The sequence below is a fragment of the Neovison vison genome, chromosome 8 (genome assembly GCF_020171115.1).
Source record: "Neovison vison isolate M4711 chromosome 8, ASM_NN_V1, whole genome shotgun sequence".
NCBI classification, from domain to species: domain Eukaryota; kingdom Metazoa; phylum Chordata; class Mammalia; order Carnivora; family Mustelidae; genus Neogale; species Neogale vison.
Genome location: NC_058098.1, coordinates 41,029,891 through 41,048,011, shown reverse-complemented (window position 1 = coordinate 41,048,011; position 18,121 = coordinate 41,029,891). Strand labels below are relative to the sequence as shown.

The 18,121-nt window shown below is 38.8% G+C and overlaps 1 protein-coding gene across 1 annotated transcript in view; it reads right to left on the bottom strand.

Annotated features, from left to right (window-relative positions):
• Positions 1–18,121, bottom strand: part of MACROD2 (mono-ADP ribosylhydrolase 2) — a 1,971,347-nt gene that overhangs the window by 156,874 nt on the left and 1,796,352 nt on the right. Inside the window, exon 9 of the mRNA XM_044263475.1 lies at positions 12,962–13,043. Within this exon, the coding sequence (XP_044119410.1) occupies positions 12,962–13,043 (82 nt within the window). The remainder of the gene's footprint in view (positions 1–12,961; positions 13,044–18,121) is intronic.

The window sequence follows — 18,121 nt, the reverse complement described above, 5'->3', positions numbered from 1 at the left end:
GATTCTGTTTTCTAAGATCTCTGTTAGTTTCCACTACCTGCCTCAGTCCTGGAAGCAATAATGCCTTTCTCCATCTCTGTTCACACTCATCCTTGGAGCTGAGGCACCATAACATCTGCTCCATCCAAGTTTGAGTGAGTAGTCTTCTCTTCATTGTAGCTTATTTTTAACACCTTCTGAGTATCAACTTTAAGGATGTTTGAGCTGAGGTCTGCATACAGCTCCTCCACCCACCCATTCGTTAGGCATGTGACCATGGAAAAGTTAGCCACCAGTTCTCAGTTTCAGGTTCATCAGCTATAAAGTGGGATAATAATACCTCCTACATAGAGTTGTTGCAATGATTAAATGAGATAGTATTACATAAAGCATTAGGACACCTACTGAAATATTAATATATATTACATAGTATATAAATATTTATGTTTAAATGTATATATAATATATAAACATATTATTATATAAATTTATAAATTATAAACTAAATTAATTTAATTTAAAAATAAAATTATAAATTAATTATATAAATTTATACATATTATATATTACATATTATATATAACTTTATGTATTAGTTATTATTACCACCAAATCATGAGTCTACTTTTTAATATATTTGTCTGCCAGATGCCCATCTCTAGATCATAAATTCTACAAAGTTGAAGACAGTCTTAGGTTCCTTTTTTCCCCTGGTACATAATGCGATTAATTTTATACACTAAAATCCATGAAGAAATTTCTGCTGAATTAAAATTTTTAATTTTCTCTGATATTTTTAGTCAAATTGGAGAATTCCTGTGTTTATATTTCCTATCTATCTCTTACATACCAGGGCAACATGGATCTACATGATGATTTGCAAACAATGACGACTCAGTAAGGATTTGTAATTTCCTCTTGGACATATGCTTTACATCCAATAATTTCTTGGCTAAATTTATTCAATGTGACACTCTTCAAACTGCTAATTATAAGGGAAGATTATAGATATACCAGTAACTGGGAATGGAAAATGCATTTAATTTGAGGTTTTAGGAAAGTAATTCTTGATGGCCATGGTTAATTTTTGGAGAAGTAAATTTTCTTCCATTCAGATTGTTATAAAATTAGTGATTTTCTATATAACTTATTTCTTTCATCTTTTTCCACGAATAGAATTTTGGGAGAAAGAATATCTTTCTCTTAGAAATATAATTTTATAACCAAATGATTTATCAAAATGTTACAAAGTAAACTCTTCACGGATTCTTCCCTGACCTTAATACATTTAAACAAAATTTTATTTTTCAGAACCATCGAAAATACCTAGAACCATCTCTATGGCAACAGACTTTCTGGAATCTCAGAAAGGAATGAAAAAGAGTTTCCACAGTTCCCAGGGAAAGATAAAGGAAGAGTCAAACATCCCTTTGCTTGTCAACTATGTATATCTGTTTGTCCATGTGGCAAGCACTCATTGGTAACCTTTTTTATGTGTGGCTTTATGTCTGGGGAAATAGAAAATACCAGGTTACACAGGTGTCTAGAAACTTATCATTAGTAAGGAGAGTAAGACATGCAGATACATCTGAACATATAATAGAGAGGAGTCAGTGCACTTACAAAAGGGTGTCAGGGGAGGGACAGCTGCTACTGGGAAGGGTTTTTGGAAAATGTGACTTTAGAGCTGATATTTGAACTTTATAGACTATACTGATAGCATCATCCCTAGAATGTCCCCAGGTATGGAAGGATCAGACTTGATGTTATTATCCATTTATGCATCCGTTTCACTCATTTATCCATATGGCAGTTAACAGTATACTTAGGATCTGGATTCAGACTGCTTGGGTTTACTTCCAGGCCAAACCACGTGGAGCTGTGCAGTCTTGGGCAAATTATGTAAACCTACACCTCAGCTTTCTTATCCGAGAAATAGGGATAATAAAAGTACTAACTTTCCAGAGTTGGTAAGACATCCTACATGCAAAGTGCTTACATGGAATGAGCATTCAATAAATAGTGGCTATTAGTGTTAACGGTGCCTTTATTATCACTACTTTCCCTTCTTAAACAACCATTTACTGACCAACACCACATGTCGGAACTATGGAAGATCTCGAAGATAGAGCTGACAACCTAGTCCCTCAGAAAGCTCACAAAGAAGTGGAAGCAGCGGTCAGAAGAGGAAGTAACAAATTCTCTGAGGCAAGTGGTCCGAGGTTTTACTGGGAAACAGACAACAAACAGCTAAGTCAGAGAGAAGGTCGATGAAAGATTTCCAGAAGATCTGAGGGTTCCGTTGAATCCTTAAGGGCGAGTTAGAATTAGCTAGGAGGAAGGAAAGGCTGCAGTGCGTTCTGGGCAGATGTGGGTGCCCTACTTACACCCCCTTGTTCCTTGACATTTTCTTGCTAGCCAGCCCAACTTCCAGCCTCCAGCCCCTGGGCCTCTGCCTGAGGGCTTTCTCTGGGCTGCTGGAGACTGCTGGAGAAGTATCTTGGAATCAATACCCCCAAGAGGGCAGCCTTTCACAAGGGACTGCCAAGATTTGCATATAAGTACTCTAGTTCCCTTACTTCTCCAGTGGCCTCATTTGGAAGCTTCTCCCACAGTCTTCCCTTCCCCATCGAACCCTGGCTTTGAGGCAATGGTTAATTTCATTTATAATTAGGCCCTACTCTCTTCCTTCCCTTTCCTGTCCTTCTTTCCCACTCTCCTGCTGGTGACTGTTGGGGTCATCTCCGAAATAAATGACTTCCACTTGAATTCTTGTTTTTGGGTCTGCTTCTGGGGGGATTTAAACTAAAAAAAAAGGGGTAACTGGACTGAAACACAGGGAAAAACATTTGTGAAAATACATGGATACAAACAGCCAAGATGCTTTTAAGGAAATAAAACAAGCTTCCGAGTGGCTGAAGGGAGGAGTTACAGGGGGATATGTGGGTAAACTGTCCTGTTCTAGCTGCATAATGGAGGCTCTTCCTTCCTGGGTATGATGGTCAATCGCATGTGTCAATGTAACTGAGCCACGGAATGCCCAGATATGTGTCACACAGGACTCTGGGGGTGTCTGGAAGAAATTTCAGATGGAAATTAATACTTGATTTGGTAGACACAGTAAAGCAGATAGCCCTTGTAATGTGTGGTGTGGGGGCTCATCCAGTACGTTTAAGGTTAACCCTCCCACAAGGAAGAGGGTACTATAGTGTTGGGACAATGGGTTTTTCCTGCCTTTGGACTCAAACTGAAACACCGGCTCTGCCTGGGTCTCAAGCTTGAAAGCATTTGGATCGAAATGACATCACTGGCTCTCCTGGTTCTTAGGTCTTCAGACTCCCACTGGAACTCTGCCATCTGCTCTCCTGGGTCTCTAGCTTGCTGACTGCAGGTCTTGGGACCTGGCAGCCTCCATAATTGCATGAGCCAATTCCTTATAATAAATTTATATCTACATCTATATTTATATCTATATCTAAATCTATATTCACTATTGGTTCTCTTTCTCTGGGGAATCCTAACACCTTAGATTGAAGAATTTAAATTTTATCCTGAAAATTACAGGGTTACTAAACAACTTTAAGCAGAAAATGACACACCAGCTTTTGAGAGAGAACATTTTTCATAAGTGAAATTTACTAATAAACTATAAAACGCACGCCTTCATATTTTGGTATTATTTGTATTAAAATCCAGCACAGAGTAATTTTGGTCTACAAAGCACCTAATGTGCTGTTACTTATTAATGAAATCCACTTTAGTTCAACATTATTCTATAAAATGTATTCACTTGAGCCATGTTTATGCAGCACATTTCTAGCAAGAGTTTTTCTCTAACAAAACCGGGAAACAAAAAAGCAATATATGAAAGAAGAGGCTAAGCCTATGGAGATAAGGAGGCGTGCCATGCAAAATTTGGGTTCAGAGCCACTGCCCTTTTAACAGTTCTTCAAGCATCATGCTTCTTTGTTAGAGGATGAAAATCAAGTAAAACGTTCTAAGCCAAAGTTTTACAAATATCATTTCAAAATAGAGGGCAATCTATCAGGTGGCACTGTGGCATTGTTCTGGGTGTTCAGAAATGCCGATTCCAGAAAACCTCCCTCCCTTCCTCCTTCCCTTCCTCAACAGAAAGGACCCAGTGGCTGAGGCTCCATTTCAACTGGGGCTTCTTTGATGTTTCTTTCTTTCTTCTTTCCTTCCTTTCCTTCTTTCCCTGCCTTCCCTTCCTTCCTCCCTCCCTCCCTCCCTTTCTTTCTTTCTTTCTTTCTCTCTCTCTCTCTATTTCTTTCTTGATGTTAATTTCATAATGGATGCCCGTTTTATTCACCGCACCCCTCTCTTTCAGATTACCCTGCTGAGTTCTGCACAAAAATTACAAGTCTGACTGGAGTCCTTATTTTGACTACATAGGAGTGTGAAAACCTACTGGTTTCCCCAGGAAAACCAGTTTTCAGTAATAGCTTTGTACACTTCAGAAACCCCCTTAAGGATGTGTCTAACCTACTTTGAAGTCTGTACTATCTGCTTCACCTTCTTTGATGGAAGACAGAGTTTGTTAGAGGACAGAGCATGCTGTGGATTTTGGAATGACTCGACATGGGTCTTACTCCTTTATCTAGAGTTGCCGTAATGAATGCAGTCTTTCGGAAAGTAGATGGTATAAAAACAGATTATGAAACCCCACAGAACTGTAGTCTAAAGTGTGGTCTTAGACCAACAGCATCATCACCACTTGGGAACTTGTTAGAAATGCAAATTCTTGGGTTCCACTAAAGATCTATCAAAGCAGAAGCTCAGGGGAGGACGCTGATACCTTTTGAACAAGCCCTCCAGGAAATGCTCATGCAAGCTCCAGTTGGAGAACCATTGTTCCAAAGTAATGGTCTTTGGGTGCCAGAGGAAAATCTTTCAAAAACATTAGATGTCCTACTTTTTCCAGATCCAAGCTGAGCTACTTGGTGATTTCTGGCCAACACTAATGCTGGTGAGGGGTACCCACACCAGATGGTTGCTGGGACTGAGGAATAGTCGTTCTCTTTGTAAGATATATGTTTCCTCCTGTGCTGGAGATCACCCACCTGTCACACAGTTATTGTCACCCATGGTTAGGACCCTAAGATTGGCTAAGAGACATGTATGTGGATGGAAACTTGCTTCAAAGAGTACTGTGGATTGCATGGAAAAAGAAGTGGGTTATGAAGGAGAAAGTGACCCTTATGGGCTATTAAGGCAGTCTCTCCACTCCCCCAGGAAAAAAAGGATAGGCACCTGAAATACCTTTGTCAAAATTTCTGGGGCATCCACACAAATGGGCAGGTCTGTCAAGCAGACCAATTACGAAAATCTTGTTGTTGCCTTTTTTTTTTTTTTTTTCCCATGTGCTCTTAAGTTCTCTATTTTAACTCTTAATTCCTTCACAAAGGTGTCTTTTGTATCCCTCACCTTTTAAATACTTCATTACTAAGGGCTTCTAGGAGCAATTTACCTTTGTATAGAGAGGAAATATTATTAGCCAAAATAAAGGGCTCCAAGCTTTTCAGGATTTCCACGAAGTACGGAAGATGTTGGTAAGCTCATGGCTTCTTGTGAAACTTGACAAAGCAGAAATGCCATGCAAAGAAATGATTGATAAAGGGGACTCCCTCGCAGTGCAGAGCTCTTCATTAAGTTGAAAACCTTGACCTACAGCATCTAACAAATTGCTAAACCCACTTTCTGCAATGTAATTGATAGGACTCGGAGAAATTAAAAAAAAAAATCATAAGCCAAAGGTTGTCCCCCTCCACCCCACCCCAGCAGGTCCTTGGTCAAGAGGAGCACTCAAATCTCATTAATTTATAAATAAATCAATAAATAAAAGGCACTGCTTGAAAAAAAACCTGCATGGTTCTGCTGTTTCTGGCTTGGCAGATGGGGCACATAAAGGCACCCATTACTGAGATATCCAATTTTAGAGGAGAAAGATGGGGTAGGGGAAGGATTTTGAATTTAGTTTTAGATATGTTGTGTTGGAGAGGCCTGGAGATGTCAGCTGGAGATGGCCTGTGTACAGGTGAATATACCAGAGAGGTATATTCCTGGCAGGAAGAGAAGTAGAAGACAGAAGTGTCAAAAGGATAAAGGCTGTCCAGTCAAGTAAGACAAGGGCTCCATAGGGTCATGGGAGTCATGTGACCAAACACACACTGGTTTCAGTAACCATGCTGGACCCATCAAAGAGTTCTCTATGATCTCAACAGTGACAGCTATAACAGGATATTAGAAATCATTAATCTCTCTGGATTATGGAGTGAACAGCAGCTGAAGGTGAAAACATCAAAAAGTTGTAGCTGAGGGTCCCAGTTAGGGCCACAGATAAAGCAGAACAAAAGCTGGTGGATTTCCTTTATTCCGCTGCTTATTTTGATCTTTATCCTTACCTCTATGTCTTATTAGAAATTATTTCATTCATATACTGTACCTTGAAAAGGGTTTTTGCTCCCCCTGCATTTGCCTCAATGTTTTCACCTATGGAACAGAAACCAGTCTACCCAGGACATTTGAAGGGTTTTTTCGGAAGCACCGTGGAGGGGTTTCTGTAAATTTGAAGGTTTTTTTCGGAAGCACCGTGGAGGGGTTTCTGTAAATTCATAGCATCTCCCTTCTCCAAGCTGCACTTTGTCTTGCCTTTGTTTTATCAGAACCCCCTAATGAGATCAAACTCTGCTTAGTCAAGGTTCATGTCCCCAGGTCTTTATGCATTCTGCTGTTTATAAGCATTGGCTACACACACCACACCGTCCCCCTTTTTGAAGGGACAGATTGCTTTCAGTCTACGCCTGCTGCTTCTTCCTTCATTCAGGTTGCTTGGTTACAGCAACACTTCACTGGATTTTCATTGAAGGCAAAATGTGTTTGTAGCTTTTGAGGCCCATCAAGTGGAAATGGTTAGCACCCAGTTCCTAAGAAGGCAGTCAACTCATTTATGTCACATTACAGAGAACATGTCTTGTACAATTCTAAACATCAATGAGATCCACACATTAAAGGTGTACAAATGTGCCCAAATGTGCCAAGTCACTGTAAATATTCATAATTAAAGAAATTTCTGCATTTTTTTCTTTTTCTGCTTTGCAGTTTTTTTCCCCTCTACAACGAATGTGCCATTTAGGGGAAAAAATGTACAATTCAGACTGGGTAAGCAGGTGTTTGTGTGTGTTTCTTTGACTTATACAAAGACAACTGGTGAATGAGTTTGCTAGTGCTGCTATAATGAACTTCCACACACGTAATGGCTTAAAACAACACAAATTTCTCATCTTTCAGTTGTGTGGGTTTGAGGTCTGACCTGGATCTCAGTGGGCTGGCATGAAGATGTCTGCAGGACAGTGCTCCCTCTGAAGGTTCTTAGGGAGAATCTGTTTCCTTGCTTTTCTGTCTACCAGTCTCAGCTCGTGGCTCCTGTTTTCCATCCTCAAAGTTAGTGACCCACATCCCCCTGAATGTTGTTCCATAGCCATTATCTCCCACTCTACCTCCTTTTCCTATCTTTGAAGGACCCTTGTAAGGACTCACCCAGGTAATATAGGATAAGGTCCCCATCTTTCTGTCAGCTAATTAGCCACCTTCATCTCATCTGCAATCTTATTTCCCCTTTGTAATGTGACCTAACATACTCACAGGTTCTGAGGCTTAAGGCGTCTTTGAGGGAAGGGCATTTTTCTTCCTACCACGTTTTGTAAATCAGGAAGCACACTGCATTGCCTAAAAAGTGTCTGAGGAGTAGAACTAAGAATAATCCTATCCAGAAATGAGATGATTTCTTATGGGATCAAGTACATAGGCTTAAAATAAAGGTAATTTTTGACCTTTTTTAGTTTTCAACTTCACTCTCTAATAAAAAGTATTTTTTTCTTTCTTTTTTACTTTATTCTTTTCTTCCTTCTATCTACCCTTTCCCCCTTCATCTTTCCTTCCTTTCATTCTTTCTATTTCTACATTTCTCTTTCATCTTTCTTTTGTTTTTCTATGGTTCCTCATTGACTTGATTATAAAGGGATAATACCACAAGGACAAATGACAAAATGGGAAACTCCCTGAAACATATATTTGAAAAGAACTAGGAACCTTACTATACAAGTCTGTACTACTTTTTTAATAGGAAGTTATATACTTTTTAATTAAGATGGTCACAATAATTAAAATACCTCCTTTTAAAATTATAAGAAAAACATGAAAAAAAAAACAAAAAAATTTGTAATAAGAAATAAACATGGATATTTTAAAATTTATGATGTTCGGTCTAGACACCTCTCTGAATATTCATTTACATTTGTTGTTTATTTTATTTGGAATTGGCCCATTACTATGTTTGCACATGATGAAAGTGAAGCATAAAAAGGTTAAGCAACATGCACAAAGTCATACAATTACATGCTGATGAGTGTCAGCATTTCTCAGTTAGGGATCACTAATTGGAGATACTTATTCCACAAATCCTTCCATCTGAACTGCCCTTCCTCTCTATGTTATTTACAGAATCCTTGGCATCACTTCTCTGCTCCTGCTTAACCTTAAAGTACACATTCTTCATGAAACTCGCCACAACTACCCTGGTCCTCAGACATATTTGTCTCAGAATTCCCGAGTACTTTGACCATATCAATGCTATACTTGATCACTTGCTAGTATTGTCTTCCAATTGTCCTGCATATACTTACCTCTCAGGCATATTATAATAACAGTATTTTCAATGCAGCAGTGGACAAAGCCTTGGGTATATAGTAGACATATAATAAATTATTTGTTGATTGATGGACAGAAAGGATCATGAATGATGTTGGATGAGAAAAACTTATAAAATCAATGAGAAGAGGAGATGAAGAAGAGGTCAGGTGAATACTTTCCCTTGTTAGATTTAAAAGAGTAAATCCAGATAAAATTTTTAAAAATATCATGCCCATTTGTCAGAAGATATAATTTAAAAAATTATTTTGGAGAAATACTCCCTGAAAAATACAGCTGAGAACCATTGCGATAAACAAATGGAGGCTTTCCTTAATGTAGGGAGGGGCCTGACAACGGTATTTTTTATTTCCAACATCAGGATTCTTTGATATAGTTCCAAAACTGCAAAGTTGACATTGTTATTATGAGGTAAATTAATGTCCCTAAATTCTCTATTAGAACTTAGATTCTAAAAAAAAAAAAAAAAATTGACCTCCATATTACAAATCTGTGAAAAATACACGCAATAAATCCTACATACTGAAAAATATAAACCTTTTATATAAAGAACAAAGAGATCTGAGTTGAATCGTACAAATTTTATTTGCCATAGGCCATCTAATCGTGTAGTGTAACTATAAATAATTTGCAACCAAAGTGTATGGTAATTCCATAAAGCTGCTACCCTAGACTTTCAAAGAAAACATCTGGGAAGGAAAAAGTCAAATATGCTTCACCCACAGCAAGATATAAAACTGTTGGAAAAAAAATTCTTGCTGGTTTCTTTCCTTTATGGTTCCATGATTGCATTTCCATGATGGGCTCTGGTTAGGGTAGAGTTGTGTCCCCCAAAATATTTTGTTCAAGTCCTAACTTCTAATACTTTAGAATGTGATTATATTAGGAGATAGGGTCTTTAAATAGATGATAACTTTAAAATGAGGTTATTAGAGTTGGCCCTAATCCCATATGCCTGCTGTCCTTACAAGGAGAGGGAGATTAGGACACAGACATACACAGCGAGAGGACTTCATGAAGATGCAGAGAGAAGAAGGCCATCTGTAAACCAAGAAGAGAGACCTCAGAAGAAACCAATCCCACTGACCCCTACATGCTGCACTTTGAGCCTCTAGAATTGTGAAAAAATAAATTTCAGTTGTTTGAGCTCCCCAGTCTGTGGTGGTTTGTCATGGTAGCTCCAGCAAACTATTACAAGCTCTTCACCAGCATACCCTTGTGGTCATGAGTAAGGCCTTTTGGCTTTCCAGTGACTTTACTGCTCACCTTCAGGTCAAAGCACTGCAGTGCCTAGATGATGGGGTTGGGATTGATTTTGGGATCCATAATAAAGTACCAATTTGACTCATAGTAGACAGTTCCCATGAGGACATTTACAGGTATGAGAAGAGAAGTGTGACAGCTCTGAACAATGATGAGCAGCAGATGACATTAGCAATGAGACTTTCTCAGTGCTCCAAATGTATCCTTGAAGTCAAAACCACCCTTTTCTGGAGATGACACTCTGAGGAAACGAACCTAGTATCACTTGTGCAATGACAGATGTTGTTCTCAATTTTGAAATAGAGTTCTGTTGCTTCCTAGCCATATGCCTCATTTTCTCAGGTATGCATCATTTTCCATATCAAAAAGGCGGGTTAATATAGTGCCTACTTTCTTAGAGTTAGCCTGAAGATTACTTGACTTTGTCCATGCATTTGGGTGAGAGGAAGCAATCCATAAATGTAGCTTTTACTCCTATCATGATATTAGGTAGTAGTTTTGCATGTGTTATATCTTGAATGCGATCTAGCCTCACTTGTATATTTTTTAATACATTTTATCTTAGATTCCTGATTATGAAATGTAAAGATATGGGATTAATATATCCTAAAATATAGAGATTTTGTTTAATATAAAATGACTTTTTTTCCTAAACTATTATTATTGCACTGGGAAGTGTTAAGAAGACTAGAGATGGTCTAAATAAGCCAGTCTAGGGGGGATATATAGCAAGTCAGAAAAAATATATTCCAATCAAAGATGGTATGGTTATGAATTAACCATAAATTCAAATTATGGACAGATAATGTATATCATCTATATTAGTCGTCACACATTCCATTAAAAGTCACCTTTATTTCATATTGCATATTCAGAATTTATAAGTGGCTGGTGCTTCAGCATCATGGAAATACTCAACAATTTGGAGGAATTTTGACATTTACTTTAAAAATGTGCTTACTATTATAAATATGCACTGGAAATAATTTCATGAGCATGCTATGATTCAAAGTATTGATATGAAGCTCAAGATGATTTTATTATTATTTCATTTGCTCAAGTACTAAGATGAATGCTGGATTTACTTTGAGTAGCAATATTTAAAATAATTTATTTTCATAATTATTAATACATTCCAGACCACTAAAACTATTCTACTTAGAATAAATGTATAGTATGGCTTTTGGCTTTGCACCACTGGAAATATCTGTTGATGGATAGGTTTGTTTTAATATCACTTGATCATACTTACGCAATTATTTTTATCATATGCTAGAGTAAAAAACAGTTTTTATTTTAGAAGACATGAAAATGAAAGTTACATCATAATTTCTACACACTCAAGAAGTCCAAAATGATGAAAGTGTATGAAATCTGCTGTGATATTGATAAGATATGAGAATACTTGCATCGCACACCTTGGCAAATCACATTTTTTTCCATGAATGAACATTTTCTTTTAAGAATACTTAAAAGTATAAAAAAAGAGAATACTTTAAAAATAAAGAAATGCAGGCATGGTCAGCTCACTGTGGTTATATAGGAAATAAAGAGAAAGGATGAAACAAAGAGATTGAAACAGAAAAAGAGGCATTGGGTAATGGCGAGAAGAAATTTTTAAATTTAGCTCATACTAACAACTAGTTACTCAATAGTCACTAGGTGCTTTACATGCTATAAATTACTGAGTTGCTTAAAAAGATTTTCTTTTAAAGGTAAAAAAAGGAGAGGAGAGAAGGCAAAGGATGGGGGGGGGGGAAAGGCCACAATCACAATCCTCTCCATCACATGGGGAGCCTCTTTGAATTTACAATATGTCCTGGTTAGGGAAATACTGTAGTTAAAGGCTCCAATTAAATACACTTAGCAGATTCACCTTTCAATGAGAAAACTAGAGAGCAGAACTTCACATGACTCAGGGGAACTTAGCCACCTTGAACGTTAGCACAAAGTTGAACGTCAGCACAAAGTTGAACGTCTCTAGCCATTTCCTGTGGCTCTTCTTGACAGCTACTGTGTCCTACTCTGATCTTCAGGCAGGGCATCCTGAATTTACATTTACTGGATGGCTTGGACTGGCTGCCGAGAGGATGAATGTGCTGCACTCCCTCCCTCCCACCTGCCAGAGTAACCGGGTACATGGAAAACCTCTTGGCTTCCATGGATATGGAAACCTCAAAAGAAAGCTCTCTTTAAGGCAGGCATCAACAATTCTCACAGTAGGTTGAAATTTCCTGGAAGCCATTCTTACCATGGATGAGGAAAGTACCTTGAGCATGTGACTTGAATGGCACCATAAAAATAACTAGGTATTAAACAAGTCCGGAAGAGGAACAATGGGAGGCAATATTCAATTAACCAGGTCAACCAAATTTAATGACACATTCGATCAATGTAAACAAGGCTCTTTAATAACTGATATTTATCCTACATTCTCAAATGTGAATTACAATGAATGAGCACCTTTTGCAGATTGCCCTAGGAAGGGCTGTTATCTTCACTGCAATTTGGGCTGAGAAAATTGGGATGTTAGGTAGAGAAGGCAGGAAATGTTTGAATTCTGGCTATGAATATAAATGGACTTCTCACAGTTTTCAACAAAGTTGTTTAACATGGTGGATCAGAAAGTAGGCACAGGCTTGGACAACTTAGATGTGTGGGGAATAAATCACAGATCCTGTAATTAAGGGCCAGAGGAAGTCTTTAGAAGTCATTTGGTCCAGCCCCTCACTTTTGATATGAGAAGATGAGACTCAAGAGATGAATTGATCTCCCCAAGACAACACTATGACCTCCTGGGATAGAGAGGTCATGGGCTTAGATTTCCTGTAACCTCCTTGAGTTCTTGAAAATTATGACACAAGTTGCCACAGGTTACTGGTATATGGAGATCATATATGCAACATTTCCTTAAGCTAGGAAATGAAATAGGATATAACCGATGCCTCCACTCCAATCCTCAATTCCAAAGAAAACAAATCTCTTTACTCACCTGCAGGGAAAAACTCGCTCATTTTCTTTTTGTAGATTTTGAAGTCAACTTCTAAGAAGACACAGAAGATGACCCGATCCACCTAGAGGCAAACAATAAACACTCAAAGTGAAAGGAAATATGGTGACCTTGGAATATAAGAAATATTCCAGAACATGGTTTTGGAGCTAAAACCAGATGGAAAAGCCTCCTGTAGATTGTTGGTACTCTACTGCTAACTGTGTGACAGTGTTGAGTGAAGTTCAAGTGTGCGTGTTAGTTGGGGTGTGTGTGTGCATTCTTTATGTAAATAAGCCCATGGGCTCTTTGGTGGAAAGATGTTATATAAATCAAATAGGAAATAATAAATGACAATAAGCCACTTTGCAGCAAGCCATAAATAAGATCGGAGATTCCGACAGGATACCTAGACTTTATGTCCTATAAAATAACCATATGAGAGGTGGATAGCAGAATGACAATAAAGTATGTCAGTAAACAAAGAGCTCTTTGTCCTACCCATCTTAGACAAATTTATCAAACCTGTTAGTATTTGAACACAGCCTAAAAAGCTTCTTGCAGTTTAATTTGCATGAAAGTCCCTTGCTTTTAGCTTAACTTACTCAGAAATTCAACAGAAGTAAAATATAATTAATTAGTTGACAGCGACATGAGGTCAATCGAACTTTAACAGAGTAGATATTACTGAGTAAGTTAGTGTCACCTCAAAAGCAAAACAGGTGTGTCATCCCTTTTTCCCGTTTTGGGAAAGCTTCTCTACATAAGGCATTTCTTTGAGACCTTCGAGAGTAGTACAGTAAACAGAGAAGAGAGATGGAGTGTATCTAATAGCTAGCTCACGTATATCTGATATTAAATCAGTGACCCCATTTCAAGTCTTTAAAATAAACATTCCTTTAGTCGCTCTATTTTAACAATCTACAAAAACTTAAAAATTACCCGATCTATCAAATGGCAACTGGTAATTGAATAGAACGTCAAGCTAGGCATTTCTCAGGGCAACAGGGAATAGAAGTGGGGTGCGCACGTGGCAGGACATGAATGAACCCAAATGGATGTCATCCACCCAGCTGCAGGGCTGTGGAAAACAGCCTGTGGAAAACAGATTCACACTAGGCAAGTTCAAAGTGCCCAGCAGGAGAGGGATGGTTGGGCAGGGAGGGCTAGGACACAAGGAATGGTCAGGGCTCCCCGTTGGAAGCTCAGAGACGTGGCTCCCTGATCTCTGCACAGGTCCAGATAGGCTGCCTCCCAGACAGTCGCTGGACTCCTTCACTCTCATCACCAAATACCATGCAGCCCCAGTAATCCTCCCCAGGAAAGGTGGATTATAAGTGAAAGCATCTGGCCTTCAGACATGGAAGGACTGGGTTGCAAATAAACCTCATTTCCTTTTCCCTATATTCACTTGAGTTTCTGGTGTCCAGTCCTTTCTGCATATCATTAACATTTTCTACAAATGCAAAAGCTGTCACCATCAATTCACTCTTCGGGTGAAATACAAATTTAGTTGAATAAATGATTAGCTATCTGTGCAATACTGAATGCTTGTCTTTGCTCTCCTTATGGTGTGTTTATGCCCTGTAGCTAAAGATAAAAATCACAATGATGGAGCAATAGAAACTAGGTACAAAAAATGTCTTCTCTATAATACCATTTGTATAAGTTTTTAAAGCACAAAGATAAAAAAGTGTAGGGATTCATTCATAAGCATCGATATACAGAAACACACCTAGAAATGTCACACATGAACTTCAGAAAAGAGATTTGAGAAAAATCTAGCAAATGAGTAAAAGCTATTAACTATGGGGGTGGGTACACGGTATATTATTTTTGATACTTTTCTGTGTATTTTTTCAAATAATAATTTGAATAATTCTCTTTATAATTAAAAGTCCTATCACCAAAAATAAGACTCTGTGTTAGACATATTCTTCTCTCTGGCTGTATTAAACCATTTGTAATTCCCAAACACCATAATTATTCATATTTCTGTACCTATGATGGTTGACTTTTTTTCGAGGTTTCAAATGGTCAGATTATTTCTAAAGCTACCTAATCGAGATCAACATCAATACAAGAAAATTTGATTCAAAACAGATCTAAGGAGACCAAACTGGACTGTCTCATTTTTACTCATGTCTCCCTATCTTAATGGTCACTCAAGTAGAAGTTAACGGGATTTTAAAAAACACTCCTGTTGCCTGCGTGTTTGTTTGCAGGGGGAGGGTTAATGATAGTAATGCTACTCATTGCTGTTAAGGGACTCTCAACCATCACAGAAACTAAATACAGATTTCTTAAATATTGTAAAGAACTTTAATCCACCTTTTAGTATTTTAGGCTTTGTTACCATGGAAGTAGTATGAGTCCAAAATTTAGCAGCCTGATTTATTTTCCCAGAGAGTAGATGGATGCTGGGGGGAAAGTACTTTTATTTTAAACTAATTGAGTGGCCCACTTCCCTGCCCTGACCCTGAGGCATCACACTGAAAATATCTTGGAAGCAAATCAAATCTAAGAATTAACCCTCACTTGCCAAGTACTTTCACGTATGCATATGTGAATGTATTTATAGATGTGTGTATACACTTACTCTCTGGGGTTATTGTTGGAAAAGAGCTCCATTATTTGACAAGCTCTGTGTTTATAAACTCATAATGGATATTGATCACTGCTTGTGGTAGATGCTATTTTCCAAGATGGCATGCAATGAGATACCCCATCCCTCAGACTCTCTTAAAATGTAATGCTGATACTCCTCTCATTGAGAAATGGGATCTATAATTCCTCCCCTTAAATCTAGGCTTGTCTGTAACTCTGGCAGAAATTCTATGTGACTTTCAAGTCCATGTCACGAAACATGATACAGTTTCTGGCTGGTCCTTTGGGGAGGGTTGCTCTTGTACCCAACCTTCACGCCATGAGGAAGCAGAGAGACCACACGGAGAACCCATTTGTTCAAGTTCTTGCCAATAGCCTAGCTGAAAGTGAGTAGCCTCTTGAAGATTTCACCTACTGGTTTTTGAGCTACCCTGGCTGGTGCCACATGGAACAGAGATCAGCTGTTCCCACTGAACTCTGCTCAAATTTTAGAGTTGTGTACAAAACAGAAATACATAGCCAGAAATGTGATATTCTTCTGGTTTCTTCCTGTTGCCAATTGTTTGGAATCTTGCTTTTCCAGTTATATAGCATGTGGTCTCTCTTGAAAGGCTCAGACTGAATGGATCAAGATCAAGTAGAAGACACAATGGGGTGATAAGAAGAACATAGAAAGGGGCACCTGGGTGGCTCAGTGGGTTAAAGCCGCTGCCTTCAGCTCAGGTCATGATCCCAGGTCCTGGGATCAAGCCCCGCATTGGGCTCTCTGCTCAGCCGGAAGCCTGCTTCCTCCTCTCTCTCTGCCTGCCTCTCTGCCTACTTGTGGTCTCTGTCAAATAAATAAATAAAATCTTAAAAAAAAAAAAAAAAAAAAAGAACATAGTCTACTGGGTACATGGCTGAGAAGTTAGAAATCTGATTTATGCAAAGTGGAAAGAGACTGGTGATCCATACTATCCCCAGATAAATTACCTGAGAATATATAAGAATGCCTTACAGTTAAGGCTCAGAATTGTATTTTCAATTTCTCTTTTATGTTACGCAACAGGACAACTTTGAAAAATGGCTGTTCATTATTTAAATTTATTTTTTAAATTTTTTTTCAAGATCTTATTTATTTGTCAGAGAGAGAGAGAGAGCGCACAAGCAGGGTGGGTAGGGGCAGAGGGAGAGGAAGAAGCAAACTCCCCACTGGGCAGGGAGCCCAACATGGGACTTGATCCTAGGACCCTGAGATCATGACCTGAGCCCAAGGTGGATGCTTAACTGATTGAGCCACCCAGGTGTCCCATAAAATGGTGGTTCTTGAGAGACTATATTTATTCATTTATTTAAGAGATAGTAACTGAGCACCTCTAATTTCTTGGACCTAGTCCATGTGTCACTTTCTCACAAGAAAACCTGCATCAAAAAAAAAAAAAAGAAAACCTACATCCATAACTGAGTGCTTTTCCTCCCCTCCCTCAAGACCAAACAATTAGTTACAAAATCTCAGGCATCTTAACTTCACATCCAGTGTTTTCTGTGATATCACCCACATGAAGACACATGGGACTGAGTTTCTAGGCCTGTCACTAGCTCTGTGACATTGGACAAACCCCTGAGTCTCTCTGAAATCCAGCTTTCATGTCTTTATAAAGAAAAGTTTGAATTATATCATGTTTCTTTCTTTTCTCTTCTTTTAAAAAATATTTTTTTAATATCTCAGTGATTGTCTAACTCTGTGGTAATTTTGTGCTATGTCAGCTTAGCTAAGCTGGAATGAGACTTCTCTGAATGGTTGGCCCTGAGAAATTTCCATGAGATTTTGAGGGCAGAAGAGCAGCTGCAGCCCTTGCACTAGGCAGGGGAGGGTAGGACCCCAGGCAGGTAGGGTGCATTGTCTCTAACAGCTGGAGGTGGGGTAGGAGCTGGGCTCACAGCTTTTCCAGCTCCTGCTCTTTCTCCTACCTCAGGTTCTCTGAGTCTAGTCTGGGCACACACACAGCTCTGCTTCAAAGGGTACCAGCTCCATCTGAAGGGGGGGGGGCACAGCAGCTTTGGGGTTCCATACATGGGGAGACAGATACATGGGGCAGTTTGTCCATGTGGGTTCCAGGCTGCTCTCATGGTTTCCACTTTATCTTTGTCCTCCCCCAACTTAGCTTCCAGCTTTCTCTTTGGCACCTCTTGACCTGCGTCTTGACCACCCACCCTGCTGACACAGTCTGGGCCTCATCACTTGCAGAGACAAAGGCCTTCCACAAACTCCTTCACCAGCTCCCTCTCTTGGGTCCTCAGGAAGGGCTTTTCTCTGCTCAGTCAACTATCCCCTTGACATTTACTTCCCTGGTTTCTCCCACAATTGTGTACAATCTAATCCCTATCCTAAATCCTATATCCCATATTGCTCCCAAGGTTTTGCTTCCTTGATTAAACCCCAACTGGTATAATCTTTAATAACATTTCATGGAATAACATGTACAATGAAGGGCAAAAAAAAAAAAAATCATAATAATCAGTGTTCCTTGTTACAGGTGTATAACCTGTCAAGGCTACTCAAATTCCAATTACTTC